At 40.1% G+C, this 27,257-nt stretch overlaps 7 protein-coding genes across 13 annotated transcripts in view; 2 read left to right on the top strand and 5 right to left on the bottom strand.

The window, feature by feature from the left end:
- The window catches only part of LOC126556023 (eukaryotic translation initiation factor 2D), a 526,420-nt gene that overhangs the window by 19,323 nt on the left and 479,840 nt on the right, over positions 1-27,257 (bottom strand). Inside the window, exon 3 of one of the 2 annotated variants that reach the window (XM_050211183.1) lies at positions 4,500-4,509. The exons of the other annotated variant lie outside the window; for it this stretch is intronic. The gene's annotated coding sequence lies outside the window, so the exon portion shown is untranslated. Of the gene's footprint in view, positions 1-4,499; positions 4,510-27,257 lie in introns of those variants that run through there. 2 annotated transcript variants of the gene reach the window in all.
- LOC126556469 (small integral membrane protein 20-like) overlaps positions 1-27,257 on the bottom strand; it is a 389,536-nt gene that overhangs the window by 38,732 nt on the left and 323,547 nt on the right. The gene's annotated exons all lie outside the window — the stretch shown is intronic.
- Positions 1-27,257, top strand: part of LOC126556308 (peroxiredoxin-6-like) — a 270,155-nt gene that overhangs the window by 37,100 nt on the left and 205,798 nt on the right. The gene's annotated exons all lie outside the window — the stretch shown is intronic.
- LOC126556066 (probable cysteine--tRNA ligase, mitochondrial) lies at positions 865-2,444 on the bottom strand. Its single transcript, XM_050211263.1, has one exon. It carries the CDS (start codon positions 2,434-2,436, stop codon positions 865-867), a length of 1,572 nt encoding a protein of 523 aa, XP_050067220.1. The 5' UTR covers positions 2,437-2,444.
- Positions 2,901-3,353, top strand: LOC126556466 (cytochrome c oxidase assembly factor 5). Its single transcript, XM_050211730.1, has 3 exons — positions 2,901-3,036; positions 3,105-3,206; positions 3,280-3,353. Exons 1-3 carry the CDS (start codon positions 2,932-2,934, stop codon positions 3,319-3,321), a joined length of 249 nt encoding a protein of 82 aa, XP_050067687.1. The 5' UTR covers positions 2,901-2,931; the 3' UTR covers positions 3,322-3,353.
- On the bottom strand, positions 3,448-5,958 carry LOC126568835 (centriole and centriolar satellite protein OFD1-like). Its single transcript, XM_050225488.1, has 2 exons — positions 5,795-5,958; positions 3,448-5,732 (listed from the first exon to the last, which is right to left on the bottom strand). The coding sequence occupies exons 1-2, from the start codon at positions 5,952-5,954 to the stop codon at positions 3,448-3,450; spliced, it is 2,445 nt and encodes an 814-aa protein (XP_050081445.1). The 5' UTR covers positions 5,955-5,958.
- The window catches only part of LOC126556103 (uncharacterized), a 61,410-nt gene continuing 45,707 nt past the window's right edge, over positions 11,555-27,257 (bottom strand). For 3 of the 6 annotated variants that reach the window (XM_050211307.1, XM_050211310.1, XM_050211312.1), the window contains 5 exons: positions 18,370-18,506; positions 15,499-15,751; positions 15,133-15,389; positions 12,072-12,145; positions 11,555-11,768 (listed from right to left, as the gene is read on the bottom strand). In XM_050211307.1, the coding sequence (XP_050067264.1) occupies positions 11,570-11,768; positions 12,072-12,145; positions 15,133-15,389; positions 15,499-15,751; positions 18,370-18,506 (920 nt within the window). In that variant the 3' untranslated portion in view covers positions 11,555-11,569. Of the gene's footprint in view, positions 11,769-12,071; positions 12,146-15,132; positions 15,390-15,498; positions 15,752-18,369; positions 18,507-23,013; positions 23,194-27,257 lie in introns of all 6 variants that reach the window. The other 3 variants (XM_050211311.1, XM_050211313.1, XM_050211308.1) reach the window with 3 other exon arrangements.

The raw sequence follows: 27,257 nt of genomic DNA, 5'->3' as shown, positions 1-27,257 counted from the left end.
AAAACAACACATTGCTGAACAGTGTGTAGTGTGTGTGTGTATGTGTGACAGCAAAAAAGGAATACGGATCACAAAATAAAGTATGAAGCGTAAGACTGTGAGATTGTCATCCTTCGTTTCAATGACCAAAAATACAACCATACTTCTGTAACCACCTACCCGGAGGTAGGTCATATATTTTGTATGGGAGTTTGGATTTTCCCGGGCGCAGGCTAACCAAGCATTTTTTACACTTTACTAAGGTTTTTTGCCGCGTGTCCAAATATTTTTGTTCATGTCCCGCAATGTTTTAGCACGTCCCGAATTATTTTTGGTTTCAAGTACTGATTTTTGATTTCGTTTTGGTATGCTAGAACTTATAGCGATTTCTTAGTAAACGAATTCGTATAAAAGTTTATGAGTACTCAGAGGAACTCTTTAAAGTTGTAATTATAACTTGTTTCGATATACAAATTTGCCATTTTCACACAATTCTATTAAAGGAACTAACCACGAGAGAGGTGGCCCGTACCAAATGTTCGTAAATCATGTAATAAAAAAGTTCCTTAGATATCTCCAGAGCTTCTGCTGTTTTACGGTTATCAAAAATAATTTTATAGACTTTTTTTACAATTCCTGGCTAAATAACTTCTGTCTCTGTCGCTACGGTCATTTTTGGACAAAACCAGTTCTTTATGTTTCTAGGTGATTGTACAGAGTGCGGGTTAGACTTATCAAGCCATTGTTGATTTTGGACAGTGTTTTTACCCATCAAACACCAATGCCCCCTGTTATATACTCACCTGTTACCCGTATAGGTAGTCATTGAAGTGAAGGTTAATCAAGGCAGGAATTGGTCAGCTTGGGAATAAGGTTTAGGATATTTTATTTTGCATCCTTTTCACGGAAATACCACGACGATGTTTTGCCATGGTCTTTAAGCTCTACGTTTGCTATCGTTAAGCGATCCCGAAGCAAATCGCACACTTTGAATAGCTGGGCATCTTTGGTGTCAATTGCTTTTAGCCGGATCTCGCTTCTAGTGCTTACGATCGCCTCGATCAAGTGTTTTAACGCATGATCCGTCTCATTAGTTTGACTGTCTGAAGCTGAATGTTTGTTGGTGAATATTAATCCGTATGAAGATAGTTCTTCCCGAATGTACTCCGCTGTGGCAAGAACAGCACCAACATTCGACGCACCTATTAACGATGAGCGAGATGAATCGCCTTGTTCAGGACTGTTGATAAGCCTCTGCACAGTTGAAGCAAGTTCACCTAGCACTAGCACCGAACTGGCAGTATTGAAATCATTTTTTAAAAACTGCTTCACAGCTGTGCTTGTTTCCGAGAGTTTTGTAAGCAAACTTTCCGTACTAGTCGGATCGTATCGTGCCGGTTTAAGACCATCCACGTAAGCTTGGGTATCACTGAAGAAACTTTCAAATTTTCTTAACACGTTTCGCGCAGTAGCCATAGCTTCCGTGCCATATTCGATCACGCTTCGATAGTGGGACAACAGGCAGAGCATACGGAACTCATCCGCACTGTAGCTTTTCAGCAGCTCGTTGATGCTTACTGTATTTTTCAGTGATTTGGACATTTTATGCGTTTGCCCTTCGAGGTGTAGTTGACCGGTATGGAGCCAGTGTGTCACCCAGTCCAGTACGTCGTGATAGCAACAGCTTTGCGTTTCCTCGTTCTCGTGGTGTGGAAAACGTAGATCGAGTCCACCCGCATGGAAATCTAGCTGGCTGCCAAACAGATGGCTTGCCAGGGTAGAACACTCAATATGCCAACCGGGTCGACCATCACGGAACGGCGCAGGAGCCGTCCAGCATGGTTCACCTGGCTTTGAAGCTTTCCAAAGGGCAAAATCGGCCGGATGTCTTTTTTCACCTTGCTTTGCAGTATCGGCCGGTTCGATGACGATTCTCTGCAGCTTCCCGTATCGATCGTACTTGCCAGTTTCGAAGTAAACCGATCCATCAGCGGTGGTGTATGCAAAGCCTTTTGCGATAAGTGTCTGCACGAAGCGTAAAATTGCTGGAATATGATCGGTAACGCGTAACTTTACATCGGGCAAACGGACGTTTAGTTGGTTTAAATCACTCCAAAACTCTTCCTCATACTGGCGGGCAAGCTGCTGCCAGTTGACACTTTGCTGTTGAGCACGCACGATGATTTTATCATCGATATCCGTAATGTTCATCGCGGTAATTAACGGAAGCTGGAAATGGTGGCGTAAAATGCGTTGCAGAATGTCCAGCCGTACGTAACAGCTCGCGTGTCCAATGTGTGCCGCATCGTACACCGTCGGTCCGCAGGTGTAAAACGAAATGTACGGTTTTGTGAGCTGGATTTGTAATGGAACTTTTTCTTTAAGCCGTCCATCGTATATCCGAAGATCTTGGGCGAGCTTAGCGGTGGAATATTTACGAAGCAACCGGAGAAACATGATGGCACGCTGTGTAGGGAGATAGAAAAACCGTTGTAAACACAGCTGTTGTTTGTGTGCAGTGGAACAGCTGATTTTGACGTTTGCGCTAATGGTCCCGTGGCGTCTATTAATTACGTCCCATTTATTTCAAAGGAAATGGTTATTTCGTTCATGTAAAAGTGATAAGGCCCCGGGCGACGGGAAAGTTCAACTTGTACTTCAGCCTTTACTACTTTGTCCCGAGTAGGTAGATTGTGTATGCGCCAGGTTCTCGAAAAGCGATTTTAAAGGGAGAAGCCGAAATATTGATTTTGAAATTCTTCAATGCTCACGGTCCACAGGGTTAAGAAAATAAGTTTTATTTTGCAAGAAATAGTTGGCAACACTGCTGTCAGTGCGCCGTCAACAAGAATGTTGGTTATGAAATTGTGCAAAACAAAACAAATCTTTCCTGGCTGTACGTGCTTACTGGTTTTGTAAAAGAAGGCAAAATTCATACAAATCCTATAAAAAATGATGCGCTACGAGGGAAATGAAGAGCTCGCGGACAAATCCGCGTGTGCAGGTGTACGAGCAGACTTGAAGATGTGTCTTTTGCAGAGTGACTGCTGCAAGAAGGTAGGGCAACGATGCCGATGGTAGAGCAGTTGTTGCTTAAACGAATGTTTCCTTTCTGTGCTTTCCAGGAGAAGAAAACTCCCCGAGAATGTTTGAACCGTACGGATGGTTCCGTGCCGAACGAATGCTTTGTGCTGAGGAACACGTTTTTCGAGTGCAAGCGATCAATAGTAAGTACATCACAGCTTAACCGGTTGCTGATCGTGTTAGTGTTTCACTTCTTTCTCTTTCACCTCCAAACAGCTCGACAATCGACAACGATTTCGCGGTAGAAAAGGCTACTAACCTGTTCAATGCATTGTTTCTTCAGGTGATAGAAACATTAAATATTTTATTCATCCACACAACACGCAGCAATAGTATATAGAAGTGTAAAAAATATAGCTTAAAGAAAGGCCACCACAAGCGAACTTACGACCAGCTGTTTTGTGATGCATTCGAACGGACGCCGGTAGAAATGCGATCCAGCTCACCGTCGAAACTTTGGCTCTTCTCGTAAGACAGTTTGCTTACTCCACTAATACTACTCATTGATAAATCGCTATAGCTTGCTGTCATCGTTTGAGCTGGGTTTGCTATTTTTGGTGGATGTTCCTGCTTCTGTGAAGTGGTCAGCTCAATTTGCGGCGTTTGAGGAGCGGTTTGTGTCGGTACTGGTGGGAAAACAATTTCACCATCGGATAAACCCAACTCGGTACTGGAACAATCGTCTAAACTTCTGTTCGATGTTGGTTCAACCATCGGGAGGGTAGACTGTCGGATTGCAGGGTTATTCGCATTTTGAGGCACAATATCAAACGTACGCTTGTCCGATGAGCTGTTAGATTTTGCGTACGTTCGACTCATTTGGTCCAATTTTTGTAGGTTTTCTTCGATACTCTTACGCAGTTCGCGTGTATCTTTCGCTAACACATCCGTAAGTTGTGCATTACCATTTGTTCGTGGTACTGGAATCGGTCTTTCCTTTGGTTCTACTTCTTCCTGAATCGGTTCATTCTCCTGTGAAGTTTGAATACCCGTGTTGGATGTTGTACCGGTGCCAACATCGACCGTATGGCTTTCAATTGGGCGTGACCGTTTCAAATACTTGAGTGGATCGAACGTACGGAAAGGATTCTCAAAAGCAGATTCCCTCTCGGATGATTGGATCGGTACATTAATTTCTTTAACGATCGGTACCGGCGGTTCGATATCATTCTGACTCTCGACCAGTCCATTCAAGAGCTCTCTTTGGTTTAGTTCCAATTTTTCATCATTGTACCGTGTCCATATTTGTACTTTTTCATCGATAAGTTTACGTTTATCCTCACGCTGCTTTCGCAAATATTGCTGAAATGAATGATTGATCTTATCGCTCTCTTTCTCGAGCTGTTCAATCGTTTGCTTTGCGTTCTGGATGATGGCATTCGTTTCATCCTCGAACGTTGCCATCAGTTCCTTCTCCACGTTGTGCAGCACCTGCAGTTTGCTTTCCTTCGTTTTGGCTGCCTTTAGCGACTCGAAGTAACGGCTCTGCCTTTGCTCCTGACGCTGTAAATCGTTTCGAAGCGTGGCCAGTTTATCGTCCACGTTCCGTTCCTGACGGTACAGCTGATCTAGCTTTTCGTCTATTTTACGCATAAAGTGTTGGCTTTCCTCGCTTCTTGAATCAATGTGCTGAAGCACGGAAACGGTGCTTGGGTCAGATTGTGGTGGAGGTAATGGCGCGGAAGTGACAGTTTGTTTTGTAAGCATGGCTTTTTCGAACCTTTCTTGATGTTGCAATTCAAGCTTCCGTAGCTCTTTACCATATTTCGCTTCCAGTTGCTGTTTTTCTTTCTCCAGCAATTTGGTCACTTGTTTCTGTAGTTTTGCAACATACTTTTGACCATATTCGGTCGTTTTCAGCTCATGCAGAAAGTCGGTGTAAGTTTTTCGTTTCTCTTTCTGCTTACTTTGGAGCTTTTCGCCTATTTCCGCCGGTTCTGCTTCATTTGGCGCCATTTTATCCTCTGCCACGTGTTGTTGGCGTGCCGTTTCGATTAACTGTTCGAACATTTTCGTACACGATTCTAAGCGTTCCACCAGTTTGGAAACATTCTCCGAAAAAACACGCAACGAACGGGCCGAATGATCATCTTCGGGCTTTGTAAGCTCCTCCATATTGGTCTGTTGCTGTGGATCTTTTGCAGCAGTTTCATTTACCGGTGGCTGACACTTTTCCAATTCCACAATCGCTTTCCCAACGGCTTTTACCCGGTGTAGTAACTTACCCACATTTCGATGCAGCTTTTCCACTTCGAGCTGCTTAAACATAGCGTGTGCCGATGCTTTCCGCTTATCCAAACGCTGTAGATGGCGCAGCTTAACTTCCTGCGTCTTTACAGCCGATAGAATGGTCTTAAACACGATGTACAGAAGCGAACGACTGCCATGGTCGGTTCCAAACTTTTCGTACTTTTGTACCAACCCATCGTAGTGCTCGATACCGAGCGCCTCAAAAATTTCGCCCAACTCTGCCCGACTTAGCCGAAACTTGGAGGATCGTGTAAAATCGGGCAGGGTGTTTTTGAACGGGACCTCATTGGTAAAAATGGACAGTGAAAAGTGGCAGTTTTGCGTGTAGAGAAACTCGGCGACGAGTGTGTTAAGAACGAGGACTAGCGGGGAAAGTACGATTCCTTGCTGTGTTTGTAGCTTAAGAGCGATTTTCTTGCCTGTAAAGTAAAACATCTGTGATAAGCGAAAACGAAACAACAAGAACACACATCCATCTTACCTAGCGCAGTACGGCTCATTTTCTCAATTAAATTTTTCTTCATCTGCAGCTGAATGTTCGTCTCAATGCCTTCTTCTTCGATCCAGTTCTTAAGCTGTGTCCGTAGCTCGCCACTATCGATCTCGTCGATATCGCCGAGCGTTCGAGATGAATCGGGCATTTTGATAAAAACGCACGTACTTTAGCAAACGTGCCGAAATTGAACAGCAAATGCTTGGAACTGACAGACAAAAAAGGACGCGCCTGTATCGGGGTTTTGTTTACGTCCGTCCGGCTAACTACCGTTGCTATGGTGACAGGTGGCACGCAAAGGATAACGGACTTGTTCAAACGCGGCGCAGGGAATGGATACAGAAAAAAAGTCCGTTGAAATACTTTCTTTATTTAATTTTTGTATGCTGCTATATTTTCATTCGATCAACATTTCTACTAGTTTTTTTAGAGCTTGTACAACAATCCTTGGCCGTTTTCTGGTTTCCTTTCTTAATGTGAGAGTGTGAGTGTTGTCAATCTTTGTTTCAATTTTTGGTTCTTCACTTTACTTTTCCCCCGGCAGTGAAAGCGATGAAACTGTCCTGAAGGGGATATTTGTATGCTAATCAAAGATGTTAAGAAATAAGACAGTACCCTTAAATAGAACTTCGCGCACCTGGGAATCGAAAAATTGCCCGACTTAAGGCGTGAGCTGGGATATTTATGATTCTTTTTTTAAACTCTTCTCTTTTCACACATTTCTACAAAATCTCACATAAAAAAATGTTCAAATATCGGTTTGCAAATGGCTGCTCATTTAGACGGTAATGTAAAAACTATATTTCGTGCATTGCAATGTTTTTTTTTTATAATTTGAAAAAAAATATTTTTTTTATTTTCACATACGTTTCAATATTTCTATACAATATCTCCCCTGAATAGTATCTGTCCCATTCTGCCTACTTAATCCGTCGTCCACCAGAATTAAAAATGGTTCAAATATTTATAAGTGTTCTGTTTATTTTCCATAAAGAATGTACGGCCGAATCGGTGGTAGAGGCGACAATCGCCGTCGCTCTTAACAAGGCAGAACTGGGGTTCAAATCCTACCCGTACCGTTCCCCCATAGTGAGGACTATCCAACTACGTGCGGTTAGCAAGTCTAGTAAGTCATTAGAAGAAGAAGAGAATAATTGTGGGACCGTACCGGTGGTAGATGCGACAGCGACGTCAGTAGTCCCACGGCAGGACCGAGGACCAACCAGGACTGTAACATATGTAAAAATATATAAATAAAATAATGTAATGAACAACTATCTAGTTCTATTGTTCTAGAAGTGTTAGTTTATTACAACAAAATCAAAAAATACTTTGAAATTGTATTCCAAATAACTTGTCTGTCTTCTGTAAATCAAACTTGATGCTATATGCAGATGACTATTGTTAGGTAGCGAGCTCAAGAGCTACCGGGAGGGCTCACCTCAATAACCTGAGGACTCTGAGCGCGCTTTTTTATTTCAAAAAGGTAGCTCCTTATTCTTCTGAAATTCAAAGTATATTGGACTAGTAGGAAAAAAATCGTCGTCCACATCACTCCTTTAGTATACCCTGCTTATCCATCACGAGGTAGCTCTTCGCACTCTTCGAGCTCTTTTCCCTAATGAGCTAGCTCCAAGTCCTCTTCGAGCTTTTCGCCCTCAGTGAAAGTGAAGTTATCGAGAGACCTCACCTCTTAAATGTTAGTGAGCAGTTGCTCTCTCCACTTTAAAAAAGGGCTACTTCACACAACACTACAGATGACATAGACTACTTTTATTTGAGGCTCTTCTATGCAGCAGAAGCTCATCAAAGGATCGTGCAGGCGACATATAACCTCGGGATGGAGATTGGCCATCAGAAAACCAAAATTATGGTGGCACCACAAGAACTTTTAGCAAATACTCATTTGCGCAAGGATGATATTCATATAGGTGATCGCACCTCAGCCAAGGCAACAACATATATCTTGGGACACTCGCAAGGCAAGTTGCCAACATGAACGGTTGTTATAACCTGAGTAACCATTTCCACCATTTCAAGCTACAATGAAGAGCTCTACGATTTGTACAGTGATATCACCACTATGTAGCGAACCAGACTCACAAGGCTCTGGCGGGCTGGTTACGTAAGAAGAACAGCACCGATCGACCCTGCCCGTAAAATTTTTTTGGGCCGTCCTCAGGGACAACCGAAATCTTCTACTTCTTCCTAACTTTCGGCACTACAATTGCGAAATGTTTTGGCCTATGATTCCTAGCATTCTTCGTTTCACCCGTAGCTGGATAGTTAGTCCTGGGTAAGGGGAGATAGGGTTTTTTTAAAGGAATAAATAAAGGCATTTGATGATGATAAAAAAATGCAACTAGACAACTTTCTAGCTTTTGAAAATCAGACTATTCGTCTTCATTTGACCACTTAAACTCCCGCTTTTTGAACAATTTTCTTTGGCGAGGATTGTTGAAAAAAAAAGTGTGAAAACACAAAAGAAATCATGATTATCCAGCCTTAGATTAAGAAAATCGTCGTTAAAGTTGAATAAAATTTAAATTACAAGGTGTGAGAATTTCCATCAGAGGCACTGTCAATGAAATGGAGATATTTAAAATTTAATCCAAAGATTTTGAACGGAACTAAGCAGAAGATTAGTTTCAACTTTTTTTTATGGGAAATAAATTAATTCCATTAAACCGTAAAGAATATAATGCTCGCGTTGCAAAAGATTTTAGATAACATTTAATTAAAGTTGGAAAGAAAGCATAAGGAAGGATGAAAGTGAAGGAGTTTCTGGAACGTTTAGGGCGATTACCAACTTTAGAACCATACAACACATACACACACATACATACAGTGATGCTCATGCCGTGTCCATGTTCCGCATCGTGAACAAACGAACGAACGTGTTTTAGTGGGTAGCATTGGCGGTGCCAGCGACAGCAGCAACAGCATTTAGATTTAATTAACATCATTAAAATTTATCAGTATCACAGCATTGCAAGTATTTTTTTATATAGTGTTGCTTGTCTCGTTTGACCATTTCTGTTCTGTTCCTTTTCCGCGCACTGGATGCTGCTGAATCTTGTCCACTTCACTTCCCTTATGTTGTAATCAGCTGGCGAGTGGCGAATGCCGATGCCTGCCCGTTTTCATTTTGCTTTGCTATTGTATGCTTTACAAGCGATTAGTAGAAAGATTTTATTTTTGTGTGTTTTGAAATTAGTTCCCCTTTTCGGCTGGTTGTATTCACGTTTTAGCGTCATTCCGTGACGTTTGGGGGTTAATCAGTGGTGAATTCCTTTCACCACTTCTTGGCTATCGTTTACATGGGATTTCACTTGTTGTAAAGATTTAGCGTACAGACAAATGCGATAATGAGAGAAGAAAGTGTGTGTATGTGTGAATTATGCTATAATAGTACCTTGCTTATGGATCTAGTTCGAAAATAAACTCCCTTAACGGCCTTTGGTTGGTCTTGTGTGTGTGAGTGTGTGGTTTCAAATATGTACTCACAAAACTTGATACTAAGTGATCAAGAAAAGCGGCTATGCGAGCAGTAACCTGTTTGCTTACACAGTTTGCTCTATTTTCAGAAGATTTGCTAAAGATTTCGCTATTCTAAAGCTCCTAGAAAAGAGAGGTGTATGGCATTTTTATGTATATAAGCGTATTTATATGTTTTCTCTGCCACGCTACTCGGCTTAGACTTTGTTAGAGCAATTGCGGCCGGCAATTTGGTGGATGCACCACAGAAGTGGTAGCGATTCTCTTTTCAATGCTTATAATTCGGTACAGAGTTATGCTCATTGCATGATGCTTAAACTTTTTTTTAAATAGTTTTTTTTTTAGCTATTCTAGTAAAATTGGGAATTTGAAATCGGTTATAAAAATCTTCAATCCTAGGATGGCTATACAATTTCATTACTTTCTTATTATTATACTAAACGTGTCGATAGACTTTTATACGTGTCGTTTCGTTACTTTTTTTTTACTAAAACGGTCTCATTTCTGTTCTATTTTGTTGGCTTATCTAACGAGACGTGGTTAGGTATATTCATTTACTTTCCTTTTTTTTCTTCTGTGGCAAGGATTCGCTTGTTTTTCTACTGCGCTCGGAAGCATTATAAATATATTCATTCTTCTTTCATTTTTATGCATTGTTTGCATCTATACGTTCGCGACGTTTAATAAAGGGTTTTTGTTTCTCTTAGAGAAGCATATTCTGTAGTTCGACTTTAATTTAATTAGTCGCTAACGTATTGTTTTTGAGTGTGTTTTATGATATTTTTTAGTTAGCACTAGTTCGATCGTGCCATTTTTATAACGTCGTTAAAGCATCTTGTAAGTAGTACGAGTTTCTTAAAGAATGGATTAAATTTCGATTTGGTTTTCCTTTTTCTAAGAAATAATCGCAAAAGGACAACAAATTTGGACCGCAGATTTATAAAACTTCTAGCTCGTTTTAAGAAATCGTGTTTTTTATTCCTCTTATAACATCTTTGAGCAATTAGTGCGCCTCTGCTAAAATGGCAACAAATGAGTTTATGTTAGAACGAATGATCATTTTTAAAACCTTTTTTAAAAAATAAAATAAAATTGAACATTTAAAATACACATAAATGAAAGGAAAGCAAATATGTTAAATAATAAAATGAGCGCTCGTGAACTTTTGTAGGCTAAGTTAATTCATAAGAAATTGATAGTTTTTCATATTTTGTATGTTCCTGCTGTACAACCGATTTTGGTTCATGATCGGTACTTCCAAATTCATCATTGTATATGGAAAAGATGCTTTTATGTAAATATGAACTCATCAGCAGCATGATTGTATTCCATTTCGGTCGTGTGAAACCATCGCATTCCTGGTGGTTGTTGGTTGATAAGTGTTCTTGTCGATCTGTTCTTTCCATTGTATTTTCTTTTGGCGCATCGATACTTATGCTTACGGTTTCGTGAAATTGGGTTATTTTTCTTTTCTTTATCAAACGAATATTAACGTCTCCGTCGCCAACGTTGGCAGTATGTGTCCGATGTTTTACTAGCAAGAAACTTTTCCTTTTATGAACATATTCTACTGGCACGGCTTTTTTTTGGTGAGTGCGTTATGCTAGTCGTAGCGACTTACTTCATCTCGGTTTCGGTCGGCAAAATTGTCTGCACGAACATTTGCCTCATATTATGTGTAAGGTAATAATTTGTTCTTAAAAGCCTAAGAATAGGCAAATTTGGTTTACATCTCTTGGTTCGATAAAGCGGTTCGATTGTTTTCACTCGTTACCTTTTACTTTGTACAGTATATTTCCACAAGAGCGCGAGATAAGGTAGGTGACGAGTGGTAAAAGTTATAATATTTGTTGCATTTTCGGAGCTGTCTGACGCCGGCTCATTAGGGTTCAATTCTAGTGTCTTGTTAGTAAAAGAAGTTTGGTTTACGCTCGATACGCATTCGGCGAACATCGCACTATCTACGTGTTTTCTGGCATTCTAGTTTAAATCGATTTGCTCTGCATAGGAGAAGTTTAATACGAGAGCGTTCAACGTGTGAGTGTTTGCCGAGCTCTGGCGAGTGTGTTTTACTTACCTACATTATGCCTATAATTACACAACCGTGTTTCCGTTTGTCTATGTTTTGAATGTTTTCGACAAGCGCATCAGGTTTTGATTGCAGGTGCCATGTGTAAGTGAAGAAAATGGTTTTTGGTTATTCACATTCGGTTGCCACATTGGGGTTTAACCTCGTTTGCCGTATTAGTTAAACAATTAAAAGCTTCAGAAGGTTTGTATTGGCCGGTACAGTCCCGTGTAGCCACATAACCGTGCCCTTAGGGCCGGTATTAACAAGGCAGCCGCGGACAGATCCTTGAGCAAGTCGGCACATTCGCACAGCAGCAAATACATCTTGTCACCCCGCGAGGAAACACTTTTGTGGAGCGTTATTCTTCGAAGTCCGGCCGTTTTTGGAAGGTACCTGTTGTTGAGGGGAAAGGAAAAGGAAACAATTAAAATGTTCCAAATTATTGAGGTGAGAAAATCTTCATATTAACTGCATCAAATTTATACATGGGAAATTTTAATAAATTTTAAAAATTGTTTTGTTTCAACCGTACAAAATACTGCTCCTGTCATTTAAATATTTAATAACATTTTCTGCACAACAGCCGTCATATAACTCGTTGCTTTTGTTTTGATCGTACGAAATCAAATCCTATCCCAACGTTGTGCTGGGTGAGTAAAAGCAGACGCAACCCTGCGGCTTCCAATTCATTCGTACCTGTAAATCATCCTGGCACCGGTCCAGTAGAGCCAGTTCCGCTCGAAGCGTTCTCCATCATCACCTTCGTACACCTACAAGGTACGGCAAAAAGAAGGGAAGCAATATGAATGGATGAAGTTTAGTGGCCATTTTCTCGTCGCACGCCGCTCGCATCCCCTTCCATCCCTTCTCATTCCCCTCTCCCGTCCAACCAACCAAAGCGTTTATTTGTGTTAATTGAATTTTTGCAAAACAAAATACCGCCAAGCCAATGTTGCCAATGTTGAGTGCGGCGGTGTAATGCTCATTCCATTGCTGGTGTCAATATTCTACCAACGCTAGCAAAAGTTTGTTTTGTGGGATCGTTTATTTAATCTGATCAGCCGGTGGTAAAGCACCCACTTTGGCAGCTGATGAAGAGTGAGTTATTTGCGGCTGCCGCACAAGACTCTTCCCTTACGGTGGTATCGCCCCGAACGAAGACGAAGCGTCGGGTCAGGGAAAACACTCTAGATGTTCCTCCTGTGCACGAGTGAGTCGGATTCGATAACGTTCAGAAGACCAGAAGAAGCTGTTGGCGATGGGCGGAAAGTTTATAGTTTGCCGTAATTTACCGACTTTTGATGACTGTGGGAGAAAGTTTATGCACACGGTAACTAGCACCTCATATGCCGCGGTGAAAGGTCTATTGATTGTTTGCAGGCCTTACCGGGTCCGCCTATTCGTGTGCTGACGAAGTAGTTATTATTTTTGTACTAGAAGACGGTTGGGTGCATGTGTTTATTACACGACAGCATTAATGGCTCGTTCGTCAGTGTGTGGCTGGTTTTAACGAGACACTTACGGCGCTGTAGGCATTATATTTGTTACGGGGAAAACTTGAGTGATAATAGAGTACTACCGGATGGAGAGTAACGACACGAAGTTGTTTTGTTAAGGTGTAAATATTAGGCTCCATAAAACATTTTCACAGCTCATTTTGGCTTTCATTGCCTTTCGTTGTTTGAGATAAGAGGCAGAAGGTTTTGTAGTAAAATGTTTACTCAATTTCTCAACTTTTGGGGTTGGGATCTTAACTCAGATTTAAAAATTCTCTATAAAGAATCAAATGCTGGTTTAAACACTGAGCTGTGAAACACACTTCAAATACTTATTACCCTTGGGGAGAGCTAATTTGATCAGAACATCATTCAAAAGCCATAAATCGTTATAACATTTTTCGATCACTACGATCCTTTCGGTTTATGTACAGAAGAACGAGAACCCGGTTTCTCGCTTACGTTGTAAGTTTTAAGTGCGTTGCAAACTTTACTGCATTCAATGGGTGACCCGATATTAATCGATCAGTTTAGGGGCTTTGCAGCTGCCCATAATTTGCTTTCCATAATCGGCAGACGACTGTACAGATAAAAGGAAAGTGTTTTAATCTTATTTGCCCGAGCTAGCTAGAAAAGTAATAAAATTGCATCAGCCCATTCGTCCGTCTAGGGGCAAAATTGACCGATATGCCTTAAAATGACTGATAAAATTAAAAAGATGTACCCGTTTTTTGGCAAACGCCAAACACCTCGAGCACTTTTTCCAGCCAGATGGATATTAAATGAAGGACTCACCACTGAAATGCGTGACAACATTCATTTATCACCTTCTGATGGGAGTGTGAAAGCATTTTGAAAGGAAAAAGCCCAGCATAAAATGGTGGATACAACAGAAAAAATAAATAAATAAAACGGGACAAAGATAATGGATCGCCAAAATGGAACATAATGGGGATTGATTTTACGATGATATGATGAGCGGGGATGCCCTGAATGGGGTTATTAATTTTGCGTGCAAATCGTGCTTGCTTGTTGTAAATTCACGATATGCGTTTACTTTTACTTGGGAAAATTTATAGTCAAAAGCACGGGGGAAATTTTATACATTTTTTTCGATGATACAGTAGGGTCCTTTCAATGATTTTAATCTTGTTTTAATACTCATGGTTTAAATTGAATGCGTATGAATATAAAATCAAATTTTTTATAGAAGATTTATGCTGATGTGAATTATTTTATTTTATCTTATGAAATAAATTAACTATTACAAGTACTTATCAGTGACTTTTGAAATGGTTGATAGTGCAGCAACTCGTCCAAAGACCGCAAAAAAATGCTAATTCATTCATGAGTGTATTGATTGATTCGGTTCAAAGGTCGGCAGGACCGTGTATCGAATCCCATTTGGATTGTTCTCCAGTTCAGAAAGCCATACATATATTCAAGAAGACGGCCTTGATTAATTGTTAATAAATAGTTGCATTTAACAAGACAAGTTGAAGGTTTGTGAGGAAAATCCTAAGCTGAGCAATTGATGAGGTCCTGAGCAGCAGGTCCAGCCATTGTTACTTGATCATTCCGAGCGATCATCAGCGAGGATTCCGCCAAGGTTGCACCACTGTAGGTGGTGACATTCATATGTGTGTGACCATGACCGACGACAGGTAAAAACGGAGTGAACTTGGTGAAGTACGGAAATATTAAAGCCTAATGCGATATTATAGACACCACATAAAGCTATTGACAAGCCTATTTTTGTTGTAAATTACGCCCAACAGGATCGTTATGTTTCTGAATAAATCCAATAGAAATATTTAGTTTCAGCTTTAAACAATCATCTTCGGATAGCAAAGTTAAACGGATTATTTTTAGAGAAATATCAATGATTTCAAGAAAAAGGAAAATTCTTCCCCATAGTTTTCCTCACGTTCTTTCGACATCTTTTCCCACAATAAAGGATTATTATCCTTCCCATTGTCAGAGGGAATAGAGATGGATCCATTAAGCGTCAGAAAGTCATCTCGAACCGGAACGTGATGACCGGACGTGATTGGTCTGTAATTTAATTCTAAACATAGTGCGCAACCCTTACGATCTGGTTCGCATGGGTTTTTGGTTAGCCGCTAACCTTACAAGCAAGAGATCCCAACGATTTTTTCCTTCCGCTAATGAAGACCCAAACAATGCTTGCTGATGTCGTGTGGTCGAACGAGATAGAGAAAGAGAAAGGGACGAAATATTGTGAATTCATAAGGGACTACCTTGTAGACACTAATGATGTATCCGGTGGAAGGCGTTTGGCCTTTTTTCACGCTGCCAATCTCATTCGGTGCTAGTGCTAACGGTGGCCGGCATATGGATGCCACCTCACTGTACAGATCTAGCGTGTGGGCAGCGGTATAGCGCGTATTTTTTGGCTCAAACTTGGACAGCGAAGCTCCACGCACACCGGTGTAGAACATAGCAGGATCGGTTTGGGTAGTGTTTATCACATAGTACGCGATGAAGGGAAACTCCGCTAGGGAAACGGGAAATAGGGAAAATTTGAACATATAACCGGAAGAATTTCGTACGAATATGTGCTTTGATGAATAAAGAAAAAAGAAATAAATGCAAACTATAGTTACCAGAACTTCGTTCCATGTTGGCGAGCAGCATTCCACCGACGGCATTGTTACCCTGTTGGACCTCGTTCAGCAGTTCCGACGCAACAGCTCTCTGTTTCATCAGTGGGTGGGCTAGTGGGGACTCTAGTAGAGGATCGATCGGCTCTAATGGGCTCATTAGATGGGCTAAGATGCAGATCTTTGGATCGGACACCTCGAGCACACTGAGTGGCCCCACCTGAGACGGGTCGGCCGTTTCTGGCGTTGGAAGCTGCTGGAAAGATAAAATTGTTATAAAACAAGGAATATGAGTTTCTAATAGCAATTAAAAGAGAAGATAAACTATGGGAATATTGAAGGAGGAATGGCATAGCAGGCTTAATTAAATTTTTACATTTTAAATTACATATTTTAACATTAGTTTTACTTTATGCGGTTTCTGAAATTAACAGTTAAATTTGCAGTAGCTCTCCTCCTTGTTGTCATAAATTAAAAACTCAGTCACACGCGTAATTAGCTAGACCAAATCCATTAACTGTTTACACTAGAAATGATACCGAGCAAAGAATAGTAATGAGAACGAAGTTTGAATTTATTACATGATGTATGTATGCCTTTCACTTTTAGGTTTTAACTATTCAAACGCCTAAATATGCTATTTTTTCAAAATTAATTTGGGATAGACATCTATTCAAAGCTAGTATTTGTTGTGTGGATTGACTATACATCTGCGTGGTATCGATTAGTCTTGTAAGCCATTCGATGGCCGACGTGACCTAAGATCGCTAAGCCAAAATGGAGAAGAAGAAGAAAAATCTCTTATTTGTGGAACGTAATAGTTTAAAGAGAAGGTATCCTACTGAAATGAGGCAATTTGGTTACCGAATGGATAACGGCGCCTGTCTTCACACGGCAGGACTGGGTATCTCGTCCAGTATAAATATGATCTAAACATCGGCATGAACGGGTACAAGTGTTCAAAACTAATTTAAGGAACATTTTTATTGGCATGCCACAAGACCTCTTCAGGTAGTAGTGCCCAAGAAGATTCTACTGGAATCGACAAAAATACATTAACACTAGTACTACAGCGATTTTTACGCGTGCCAAATAAATTATTTTTAGGTACTGAATAACTTTTTCCTATTTCTTTGAGTTCATAAACTTGGCTTTATGCACATTTGATTGATGGTTTCTTATACCAGCATTCTAAAACCATCAAATAGGACAAGTCAATTATACTGCTGTGTTGCAAGCACGGAGATTGAAATTGTTTACAGAGAAATGATCACCGCTTCAGCTTTGTTACTCATAAATGTGAAATTTTATTTTATTTCTCGTATATTATATATTATCCTATAGTAATATTGCAAAGAATACGTCCGCTGGTTATCGGGATAATTTTGACAGTTACATTTTTGTTTATAACTCGTGATGGAGTTGGCATAGGAAAACAAGCATTCGACAGCTAAAAGTGTACGAAACAAGCAGCGAAAACATCCTGTGATAAAAAAATTCCAAAAAAGAGTACATTGTGGAAGCGGATCACATGCATCATGATGATCCGCGCTGGACGCGACACCCAGAACAACCGGTGGCTGGCTTACTGCCCGGCGGACGTGCCACGGGTGCCGCCAACCAAGTTCCCCCAGACGGTGATGGTGTTTTCCTGCGTGTCATCAGAAGGGGACGTGATGCCGCCCCACTTTTTCGAGCAGGGGCTGAGGCTGAACGCGGACGGGTACATTTCCATGCTGGACACCGTCGTAAAGCCTTGGATCACGAGAGTGGCCAACGGCAGACCGTACGTGTTCCAGCCGGATTCCACTCCGTCCCATACAGCCTCCAAAACGATAAAGTGGTTTGCGACCAATTTCAACGACTTCACCGCGCCGAATGTGTGGCCTCCCAGCTCCCCGGATCTTAATCCAATGGATTATTTCGTGTGGGGCGCGGTGGAACGAGACACCAACAGAACTTCCAGCAACACCAAGGCGGAGCTCAGGTCCGTTTTCGCGGCCCTACCCCGCGAAACTGTCGCCAGGGCTTGTTCCCGGTTCCGGAGACGGGTGGAGGCCGTAATAGAAGCCGAGGGCGGATATTTTGAATAAAATGAATAAAATACATGGTAAGCTACTATTTCTAAAACAAAAACAAAATTCCCGATGATTAATTTTGCCATAACAATTTTTTTTCTTTCTCCGTAGGTGAATATCAAAATTATCCCGAACGCCCTTTATATTCACATTTTTGTAAGTAATTTGATTTCAAACACGCTGTTCGTCGTTCCACAAACCACCAGTCAAAAAAGCTGGTTATCGTGGAATGGCGCATAACGTGACTTAATCTCAATATTAGATTGGATTATTAATTTTTAAATTTACAGCAATGAACATGCTATGTGCAAAAGTCATGCATCAACTTCTGCAGAATTGTTTAACTATAAAAAATAAATCCACTTGAAAGTTATGCGACCAGTCAAAATGATTAGTCCGGTGGTTCTAGTGTTAAATTAGACTATATATCCCAAGTCCTGCCTTGTGAAGTGCCAGTGTGTATACGGGTGATTCTTCAGGTCCCATGACCAGGATCTCTGAGTCCAAGATCTACAGGTCTGGTATAATGCATAAAAATAGAAAGTCATCAGCTTTAAAAAAAAAAAAACCAAAGCTTGCATTCGGCCAAAATCAACTAAATTGTTCTTGTTCAAAAGCTTTGCCATAGTGTTTCATTAAAGATCATTTGGAACTGTTATTTGAATGTGATTATTATTTTACTTAGCTACCTTCATTACGAATATCAGCATGTGAGAAAACTAATAATGTTTTCGGAAAGATGTGTAAAAACGATGAAATAGATTATCTCCGCATGAATACAGTCACATGCACTTACCGGAATTCCTGCCGGCAGGAAGCGGTCCAAGCTGTGAACCGGAATGATAAAGCAGTCCTTGTCCAGTGTAGCTAGCGAGATCGGTTCACTACGGGAACTGACGAAGCCACCGGTGCCCGGCTGTCCACCAAAGCTTACTGCGGTTCAAGTTGTTGAATTTGGGGGTTTTTTTTTTTGTTGCATTACCGTGACGATGATCCAGTCCGCAGAAATAAAACCACAGCCGGATGGAACACCAGGTGCGAAATGAATTCATTTGAATCGATGCAGCCACCCAGAAGACGGAAGGGAAAAAGAAATGCAATGTTAGAAAATGTGTATACGAAGGAATAACAAGAGGAAAAAATATCAAATGTTCAACAAGAAATTCATTCAAGGCATCAAAACACGGAAAACAAAATAAAACAAAAACAAAAACAAAACATAAGACAAATAACGAAAAACTCAAATATGCACACGTGTGTATTCATACGGCAATTAGGGGTTGGTTTTTATACTGTGTATCTATCACAACCAGCACGTTGCAGCAGGGGGGTAAAAGAGTAAAAACACAAAACCTGAAAGCGCTGGAAAAGCTCAGCTACGTACCCCAAAAGCCCATAGCAATAAATCACGCAAAACTGTGAGAAGAAACTCGTTTTTGGGAGAGAACAAAAAAAAAAAAAAGCGGAGGACCGAAAATAAGCATCCGGTTACCCGTTTCGATTAGCTAGAAAGCACAATAATAATTCACTGGAAGCAAATAGGTAGGAGTGAGAGGTTTGCTGCCTAGCGTTCTTCTCGGATGAAGCACTACAACTTCAAACCCGAACCATGACTGGAAACATAAATCTACGGAGCCCGGTGTGAATGCTGTTGAGCCTTGAAAGAGGATTAGTGCAAAGCAAAAGCACATCTGAGGCAATCGTTGCCGGAAACCAATTTCGGTTTAATTGTGGATTGATAATACTGTTTAGATGAAGAGTAATGCAATTGTTAGGTTGTTTTAGTAAACAGAAATCATTTTGTGCAGTGAGAACATTTAGGATATAATGTATACGATAGTAAATATTCTGTGCTTGTGTACACTTTATTCTTGCATTGCATGAAAATGCATTTGCGCTTTTCTTTTGAATTCATTATATATCAAGAACAGTCAAGCACCGCTTTGGTTGACGTAGTCCGAAGTCCGTGTCCTACAAATCACGTTATTAATTTAGATCGGCACAAAAAAGAAGAACTCGAGACTATCATCATCAAAGCAGACAAATATCGAACGCCGGCAACCTATCGTTTCAAATGCTGTCTCCACCATGTCTGCGTTGCATGATGCGACGACGCGAATGCACCTGCCTGCACTATGGAGTTGACCTCGAAAAATCAGTCCCATTCCGGTCACGGAAGGATGGTTCAATCACGCAAGGTGGAAGAGGTAAGCAAATAGGCAAAGCGAAACAAAGCATGAGCTCCACCAACAGCAAGTGAGTTGATAGTACACTCATACACTTATCTCCATTGGTAATGCAGGATAGTGATTTTGTGGGCGAAGAAAAACTCAAATAAAATGGATTTCAGGCTCGTACCAAATAATATTTTTTTAAAAAAACTGTCTACCAACAATCTCAGAAACAACGAAGGTAAGGTTGTTGCATTTTTTATTGGAAACGAATCGTTTGTAACATTGCTCTAAACTTTGATGCAGCGCTCGTGTTAAACATTCAAAATATAAGCTCAAGGGAAGTGTTTCAGGACGGAAAACAACTAGTATTAAAACTGAAGGTTTAAAAAATCCATTTCAAATAACCACCATCACCATACAAACGCCGTATGAAAGGGAAAAGTGTTTTAAGTTTGGTAGACCGTACCATCGTCATTTTGTGCAGGCCACAGTGCAGTGATAGTAGATAAAAGAGGCACCAAATCGGCATCAAAGTGAATGCAAAACAAAAAACAAACCCTGAACGGTAGCCAAAGTGAGATAGGAACGACAGCCAAACAAGACCTAACATAACCTCTTTTTGTTGAAGGCCTAAATTTTTAATGTCGTTGTTAGTGAGCTCGTGGGTAGGCCTGTATCGGCCGTATCGTTTGCTGTTTGTGCATTATTTTACACCCGCACCTCCGCGAATGGTCCATACTTCTTGTTGCACGTAAATGCTTTATTTACGTCACCGGTTGTGCACATTTAAGTCGTGATGGGTGAGCTTATAAAGTTTTTCCACAAAAAAATGTGTTTTTGAGGGCATGATTTAAGATGTTTTTTGTAGCTGGAAATGGAATTATTGCTCTGTTAGCGTGAAATAGTGTTTGTGTCAAAATTTTTTTGAAGAACAAAATATAAATGAACTAAACTTGTTTTAAACACACAAAAACAAATAAATGAAAAAATCTAAGTTCTGTGTTAAGTTCACCTAGCTTTGGTGGATTAGGAATAGTTGCATTAGAATGTAGACACTCATGTATGTAGGTTATCAGAGCGTCATAAATATTTTATATAAAGCATATTTTTTTTGGCTAAAGAGTAATATAGGCCCTCAAGTAGCACGCAGCAAACTCACATGCAAGCTCCACAGTCGTTTGTGAACATGGCTGAGTAGGACATATTGAAAATATTAAAACTATTGGTTTATAAATTTAAAAAAATCCTATTTTAACTAATTTTAATACATTTTCAGTAATACAATCAACTTTCTACTCAAATCATATTTAAATATTAATTTTTTCCGTATATTGAGCCATTTAAATTAAAAAATATGACTCACTATAGAATTATTTCAGTTACAGTATAAACTGTCTCGTTTAAATGATGAAATACGTTAGTGAAATGTTTTTATAAATTAGTCTTATACATAAGCTAGCTTTTGCGACACTTAACAATAATTTCAAAAAACTTTCCTCATTTTTATAATGATTTATTGAAATAATATTTTCATGTCCTACGCATAATGGTCACAATCTACCGTGATTTTTCACAAACGCTTGCATGAGATGAATCTCGTACAACTTGAGGGCCTTTATTACTCTTGAGCCGTTTTTCAAACATAAATTCACTACAATTACAGCATTTTATGCAATTTCAACAGATTTTCAATAGAATCATATTATTTCCTTAAGTCAAGAGGCAGTAGATTAAGAGAAGTATGCTACCAAAGTTTAAGAAAATCTTCAAATGTTTTGAGACGATCTATGGAGGTCTTATGGTAGCAGCGTCGATCCTAATTACGGCAGTCTCGGGAATTCATTGAACAAGTGACAGTTTTCGACTTTTACAAACAGTGTTGGCTCGTAAGCTGAAGAGCAACACTTTGAGCTCTTAGAGCCTCCGCTTTCTATACACATTGGCTACGTAACTGCTCAAAAAGTTGCCAGGATAAAGGAGATTAATAGATTCCTAGCGCTGGTCGCTCTCTGATAGCCCGGAGCTCACAATTTAAAGAACAGCTGACCATCTTATTCTCCACTAGTCAAACGCTCTGCATGTTCTAGTAAGTCGTTACATGGCCGGTATGACTGCACAGGTCGTTACATCAAAGAGAAGAAGAAACCCATTCATCACGGATGACAGTCAGTACAGTGTTAATACGCAAAGTTTATCCAAAGTGAATGATTGATGATTAATTCCCGCCTGTCTGCACATATCCATGGCGTATAATAACGGTAGCGGTACGTTTCTGGTCTGGCACTGGTTTCTGGTTCTGGTTATCATAAATGTGCTTTTAAAATCATCTGTTCTGTACGATAATTACTGCCCAAAACTATTGCTCTTCTTGTCTTATCATCTGGAAACTCTGCGCCTATTTAATGTGGTTGAATCTTCAATTTTTTAGTGATGCGGAATATATTCGTGAGAAAACATTACATGCTGTTAAATATGACTAGTGTACTGACTGGGATAAAATAATATCGTTGGACTCGATCATATTGATGCCTCATGCATATCCTAAATAATACTGAATGAACAATAAACTGATGGTATCTTATCACGCACCGTGTCACATGATTCGTATTCATTGGTTAATGGAATGGCATTAATATATAACTCCACGGAATAATAAGATCCCACCAGCCAGGGCTTCAGAGTGCTCTGTAAGGTATCCGCAACACTAATCAAGCGTACGGCCGCCTCCCGCCGCACGCACATTCAGTAATAAACGAACGTGCTACACTATCAGGTAAGGTTAGTGAACTTCTTCCAGTACGGTTCGAAGAACAATAAACAGATAAAAAAGGATAGGAACATGCTGCGAGTGATGGATGGTGTAAGCTGCTATGATGAAGACCAAATTCCTCTTTTCTCCGGAAACATTGGAGAGAGATCTTAGAGCCTCTGGTTATGTGGCGTTAGGCAGATTAAGCCACGGGGGATCTATTGCTTAGCAATGCAAGCTACCATTTATCACGTGCTTATTTTGTCTACGGAAAATATAAAAAAACTGCTCCACCATGTGATGAACATGCAAACCCTTCCATCCAAGAACTGTTAGTACGGACTGAAACGTCAACTTTGTCACAGTGTAGTGTAAGGTTTTTTGTGCATAAATGTTTGTGGGACTGTGCTTGTGTGTTTGTGCATGTGAACTGTGTAATTTAAGTTACATAGATTTAGTAGTTTGGAGCCTTTTCCCGGCAGTAGGGTGGGGATAATGGATTGAAATCGGTTCAAACCTTGCCTGGCAGTGGGCACTTCAGGTACCCGTCGGTTAGCGGCAATAGGGCCCCATTTCATCATAGACGCGGAGGGTCTACGGTCTACTAGCGGTTGCATAGGTGCATCCATGTCAGAGAACGTGGTGGGTGGCGTTTGTGGGGGTAAGGTAAAGCCCGAAATGGGCGTGCAGCGAAGCTCTGGAAGAACATAAATGGGGTTTCGTTGGTTTTGGGTGGCTCGGTTCATCGGGTTTTCCTTAGCCTATACGATGTATCTAGTTGTTAATTTGTTTCATGGATTCATTAAAATTTAGGATCTTACAATCAATTGCTTGTAGGTTTAAGTGTCGTGGGTTGAGTATCTTTTTTACAGAAAATGTAGTATACATTTGTATGAACTCAATTCGCTCAAAAGAAAGTATTTTTTTTTTACTTATGGTTTTTAAATATTTCTTGCTATTTTGTAAGAGTGTTTAATCAATAAGGCAGCTCAATAATATGATACTTTATCCAAAAATGGTTATATGAACTTAGAACTCGAACTTGCAGCAAATAATTTTAACATTTCATTCAAACTTTTGACAACACGGCGTAGAGCCGTCATACTAAATGAAATAAATAATCATTCAAACTTTTTCCGCGCTTTGGAAACAGTGTCGATTATGCCTTATGTGCGCTACTATTAAGAGCAATAAGTCTTGATTGCTACCCTTGCGTTACTAGTAGTGCAACACCAACGATGGAGCAATCCACGCACATACAATAGGTATGCAATTTAATGCACAACCACTACATCGTGTATAGACCGTGTCCTCCTGGTACTAGAGCCACTTAATCAAAGTGCCTTTTTCCGCCGGATATCCGCCTCGGTGGCAGGTTCGTGTGAGTTACGGCTTTATTAAATTAAGCAACCGCCTAATACTTCCTAATAACGGGGTTCAATCGGATGGTAACACATATCGGACGCGCCTAACGGATCGATAAAACAAATCAACAAATGCACGAGCGTATACCGTCTACAAATTGATTATATGTGGTACGAAAAAAAAAACAAAGTATTTAAATTTATGTTTTTGAATGCAAACTCTCTCTGGAATTTTGTTTATTTGCACATAAAATGATCACCTACATGATGCATTAGAATCTACTCAACCCATTCTATTGGTTATGCGGCATTAGCTGGCGCGAGAGCACTAAACTCTATTTATTTATAATTTTTAGCATGACTGTTTGCTGCCGTATTATCGACTAAACTATGTTTAATTGGCGTGATTTTTTTTTTATCCTTCTCTCATTGGATGGGAGTATCAATTTAATAATTTTATTACTACGTACAGCGATGATTATTATTGCATGCCGAGAAAGTCGTATACACGACTCTGCAATTGGCCCATAAAGAAAATGGCATTGTAATATATGTTGCTCCACTTTTTTGTACGCTACGGATGACGAGTGTAAGTACATTGAGCAATTTAAAGTATTATGTTCACACCTACTTCCCCCCTTGGCAACTGTAACTTAATTATTGCAGCGAACTGATTTGCATTTTAGATTGAGAGTTGAAAAAAAGGCGTGGAAACAATTTGAATGGAAAGTTACCGGAGCCGTAAACGTAATTTACTAGCAACGGATAATGCATTAGTGTCGTGCTTTTATCGTTACTGATGTGAATCAATAAATCATTTCAAAGTTTTCAACCCTTATTTTAAATTGAGTTGGCTGTATCGTTTAACAAGGATGGAGACGCCTGGTACGTCACGTATGCGGAAGTTCCATGCTATTTGTAGGTAAAAATTTATGTGTTGCAGTGATTTGATTCGTTTTGTTTGAAGTATTACCGAACCTATTCTACTATTTACTTTGTTTTAGTGCAAACTTTTGAGAAGATTTTCGATAAGAAGATAGACATCAATCAATCGAATTCATGTGAAAAGATATTCTAAAATAGAACCATTTTAATAGTAAAAAGCAATCAAATTAGCATATTCTATCTGTGCATTCATTTCGTACGACAAGAAAACAATGTTTAAACAAAATCAATCCATGGAAAAAGAAGAGTGGAGAAACTGGAAATCGAGTTCTTTATTGACCGGTCTGTTCTCTTATGGCATTTCTAATTGCATTCTGCGCTACACTACACTATACTAGCATGCAGCAACAAGTGCACGCTTTTGCAGTTTAAAGCACAAGGTCCAACGAAGGATAATGGCATAGCTTTCCGGGATTTCTCTTCACTATTTCGCATCATTTGCAGCATACTTTACTTAGAATTTCTTCTTTTTTTTACGTCGTTGTCGTAATCCGTGCTAAGGGAAGAGCGCCAAACGTGCCTTAATATTGTGAAAGTCATGCCACTAGGCGTTTTTTTTGTTTCGTGAAAATTCTGCGTGCTGCAATACACACACACACCATTTCCGTTAGGCTTGTTTAATCATTCCGCTGGCAGAGATAGAGAGAACACTATTGAACGAGCGGTCGATGGAGCATAGGATGGAAGTAAGGAAATGTAGAGAAGTGAGCATAAGAGGAATGAATAAATCAGAGGCTTTACGATTTGTAATGAGTGGATGGTATTGGCGAATGCAATAAAGGGAGGAACTGTCGATATCTATTTCACAAATACGAACGAACTAGCCATAGAAATAATAGGTCAAACTATAGAAAATAAAGTGTTGTGTGTAAAACCAAAGAAAACTCGCTGTACAACATGGTAAAAGTAAATCATTATGAATTGCTTTTCTTGACCGCTTTTACTAAAAACAGTTTAAAGTCGACACCCAGAAGCAAATTTCAAAATGGACTGTTTTTTTTTAACTAATTGGACCATAACATTTTCATTTAAAATTGAGTCATAACAGCAGTGAACAGCTACAGACTTCAGACGAACAACCAGCTGGATAAAGATAGACATTTTTGTAACATAAGTACAGCTGCCCTGCTTTACAACAAATCACTGATCTTGATAGCAATCAAATGCGTTGCTTTAAATTCGACACATTAATCTTGCTCTCGTTCGCTGCGTGCTGCATGTCGTTTCAGCGAGCGTTACTTTATGTTTGCCATAAAATTTAACCGACCGAGTCTGGGGCAAATAAAAAAAAAACGCTTTTCAAATCCGCACAAGCGCGAACGTTCGCGTGACAAAAATCTGATTCAGTAAGTCTTCTCGGAGGACTAACCGAGCCGATGAAATCCACGCGCCGCTAATGAACCGAAAGAAACCAATCCATTGCGCCGGGGGAAATTCTCAAGCAGACGCAGCGTAACTTTCACTATCGATTGTACGACTGTTTTTTAGCGCTTACCGGGAGTGAGTGGAAGCGAGGGTGTTGGAACCGCCCCAAATGCCACAAGCTGATCAATCATACCGTGCTAGAACGTGCCGAGTGACACGCGAAATTCCCCAAGGTACGAATAGCAATAAAAAGAGGAAGGCTTGAACCTTTCACCCATGATTTCACGTTTTCTGACCATGCCACAAACGACCAAGGTGTGGTTTAGTCAACGCTTTCTGATTCATGTGCATTTTTTTTTGCGAGAGGAGTAAGAATACAAGCTTTCAGTTGCGAAGATCAGCGCACTTCCCATACACATGAGCAATACTTGAAGCACAGGTTTCTAGGGGTTCATTGGGTATGAAGTCATTAATTTCGGTGTATTTTACTACCAGTGTCAGCAAACAAGAAGCAACCGGAATGAAAAGTATACACCACAAGAGATACACAAAAGACGACCCTCGGCCAAATACTTTCGGTAAAGTAAAGTCCGGCCGACACAAGTTTGTCGTCGATGGACAACGAAGAAAAAAGAAAAAACCGGTCGTCGTAAATCAATCGTTAACGTTCATAAATATGAGCCAGGGAAGAAAATTTTGGTTTTCGTGTGCAAGCAGCACGCACATCTCGAAGGAAAAAAAAATCATATTAAAATGTTTGTAAAAACGCACAGGAGATCCTATAAAATTTCGACGCGTTTGGCCATAAACATTTACCCGAAAGAGTGAACACAACGTTTTTGGGTAAGGAGTGTACTTTCCCGGAGATCCCGTTTTAGCACAGCCAATTTTCACTTCGGTCGGTTTTGGACGAAGGAAGTGAAGCATGCTTGGGCAGACCATTATTTTTTGCGTTCGATATGAGATAAATTTTATTGTTGCAAGCTGCACGTGTCAAGAAATATTGGAACGAATCTTTCGAGGATTATTTGCAATTTGATCGTATAGCAGCATCTCAGCATTATGTGATTTTTTTTGCCTTTTTCAT

The sequence above is a fragment of the Anopheles maculipalpis genome, chromosome 2RL (genome assembly GCF_943734695.1).
Source record: "Anopheles maculipalpis chromosome 2RL, idAnoMacuDA_375_x, whole genome shotgun sequence".
In the NCBI taxonomy this organism is placed as follows: domain Eukaryota; kingdom Metazoa; phylum Arthropoda; class Insecta; order Diptera; family Culicidae; genus Anopheles; species Anopheles maculipalpis.
Note: the sequence above shows the minus strand (reverse complement) of the source record. Positions and strands in the feature narration are given on the sequence as shown.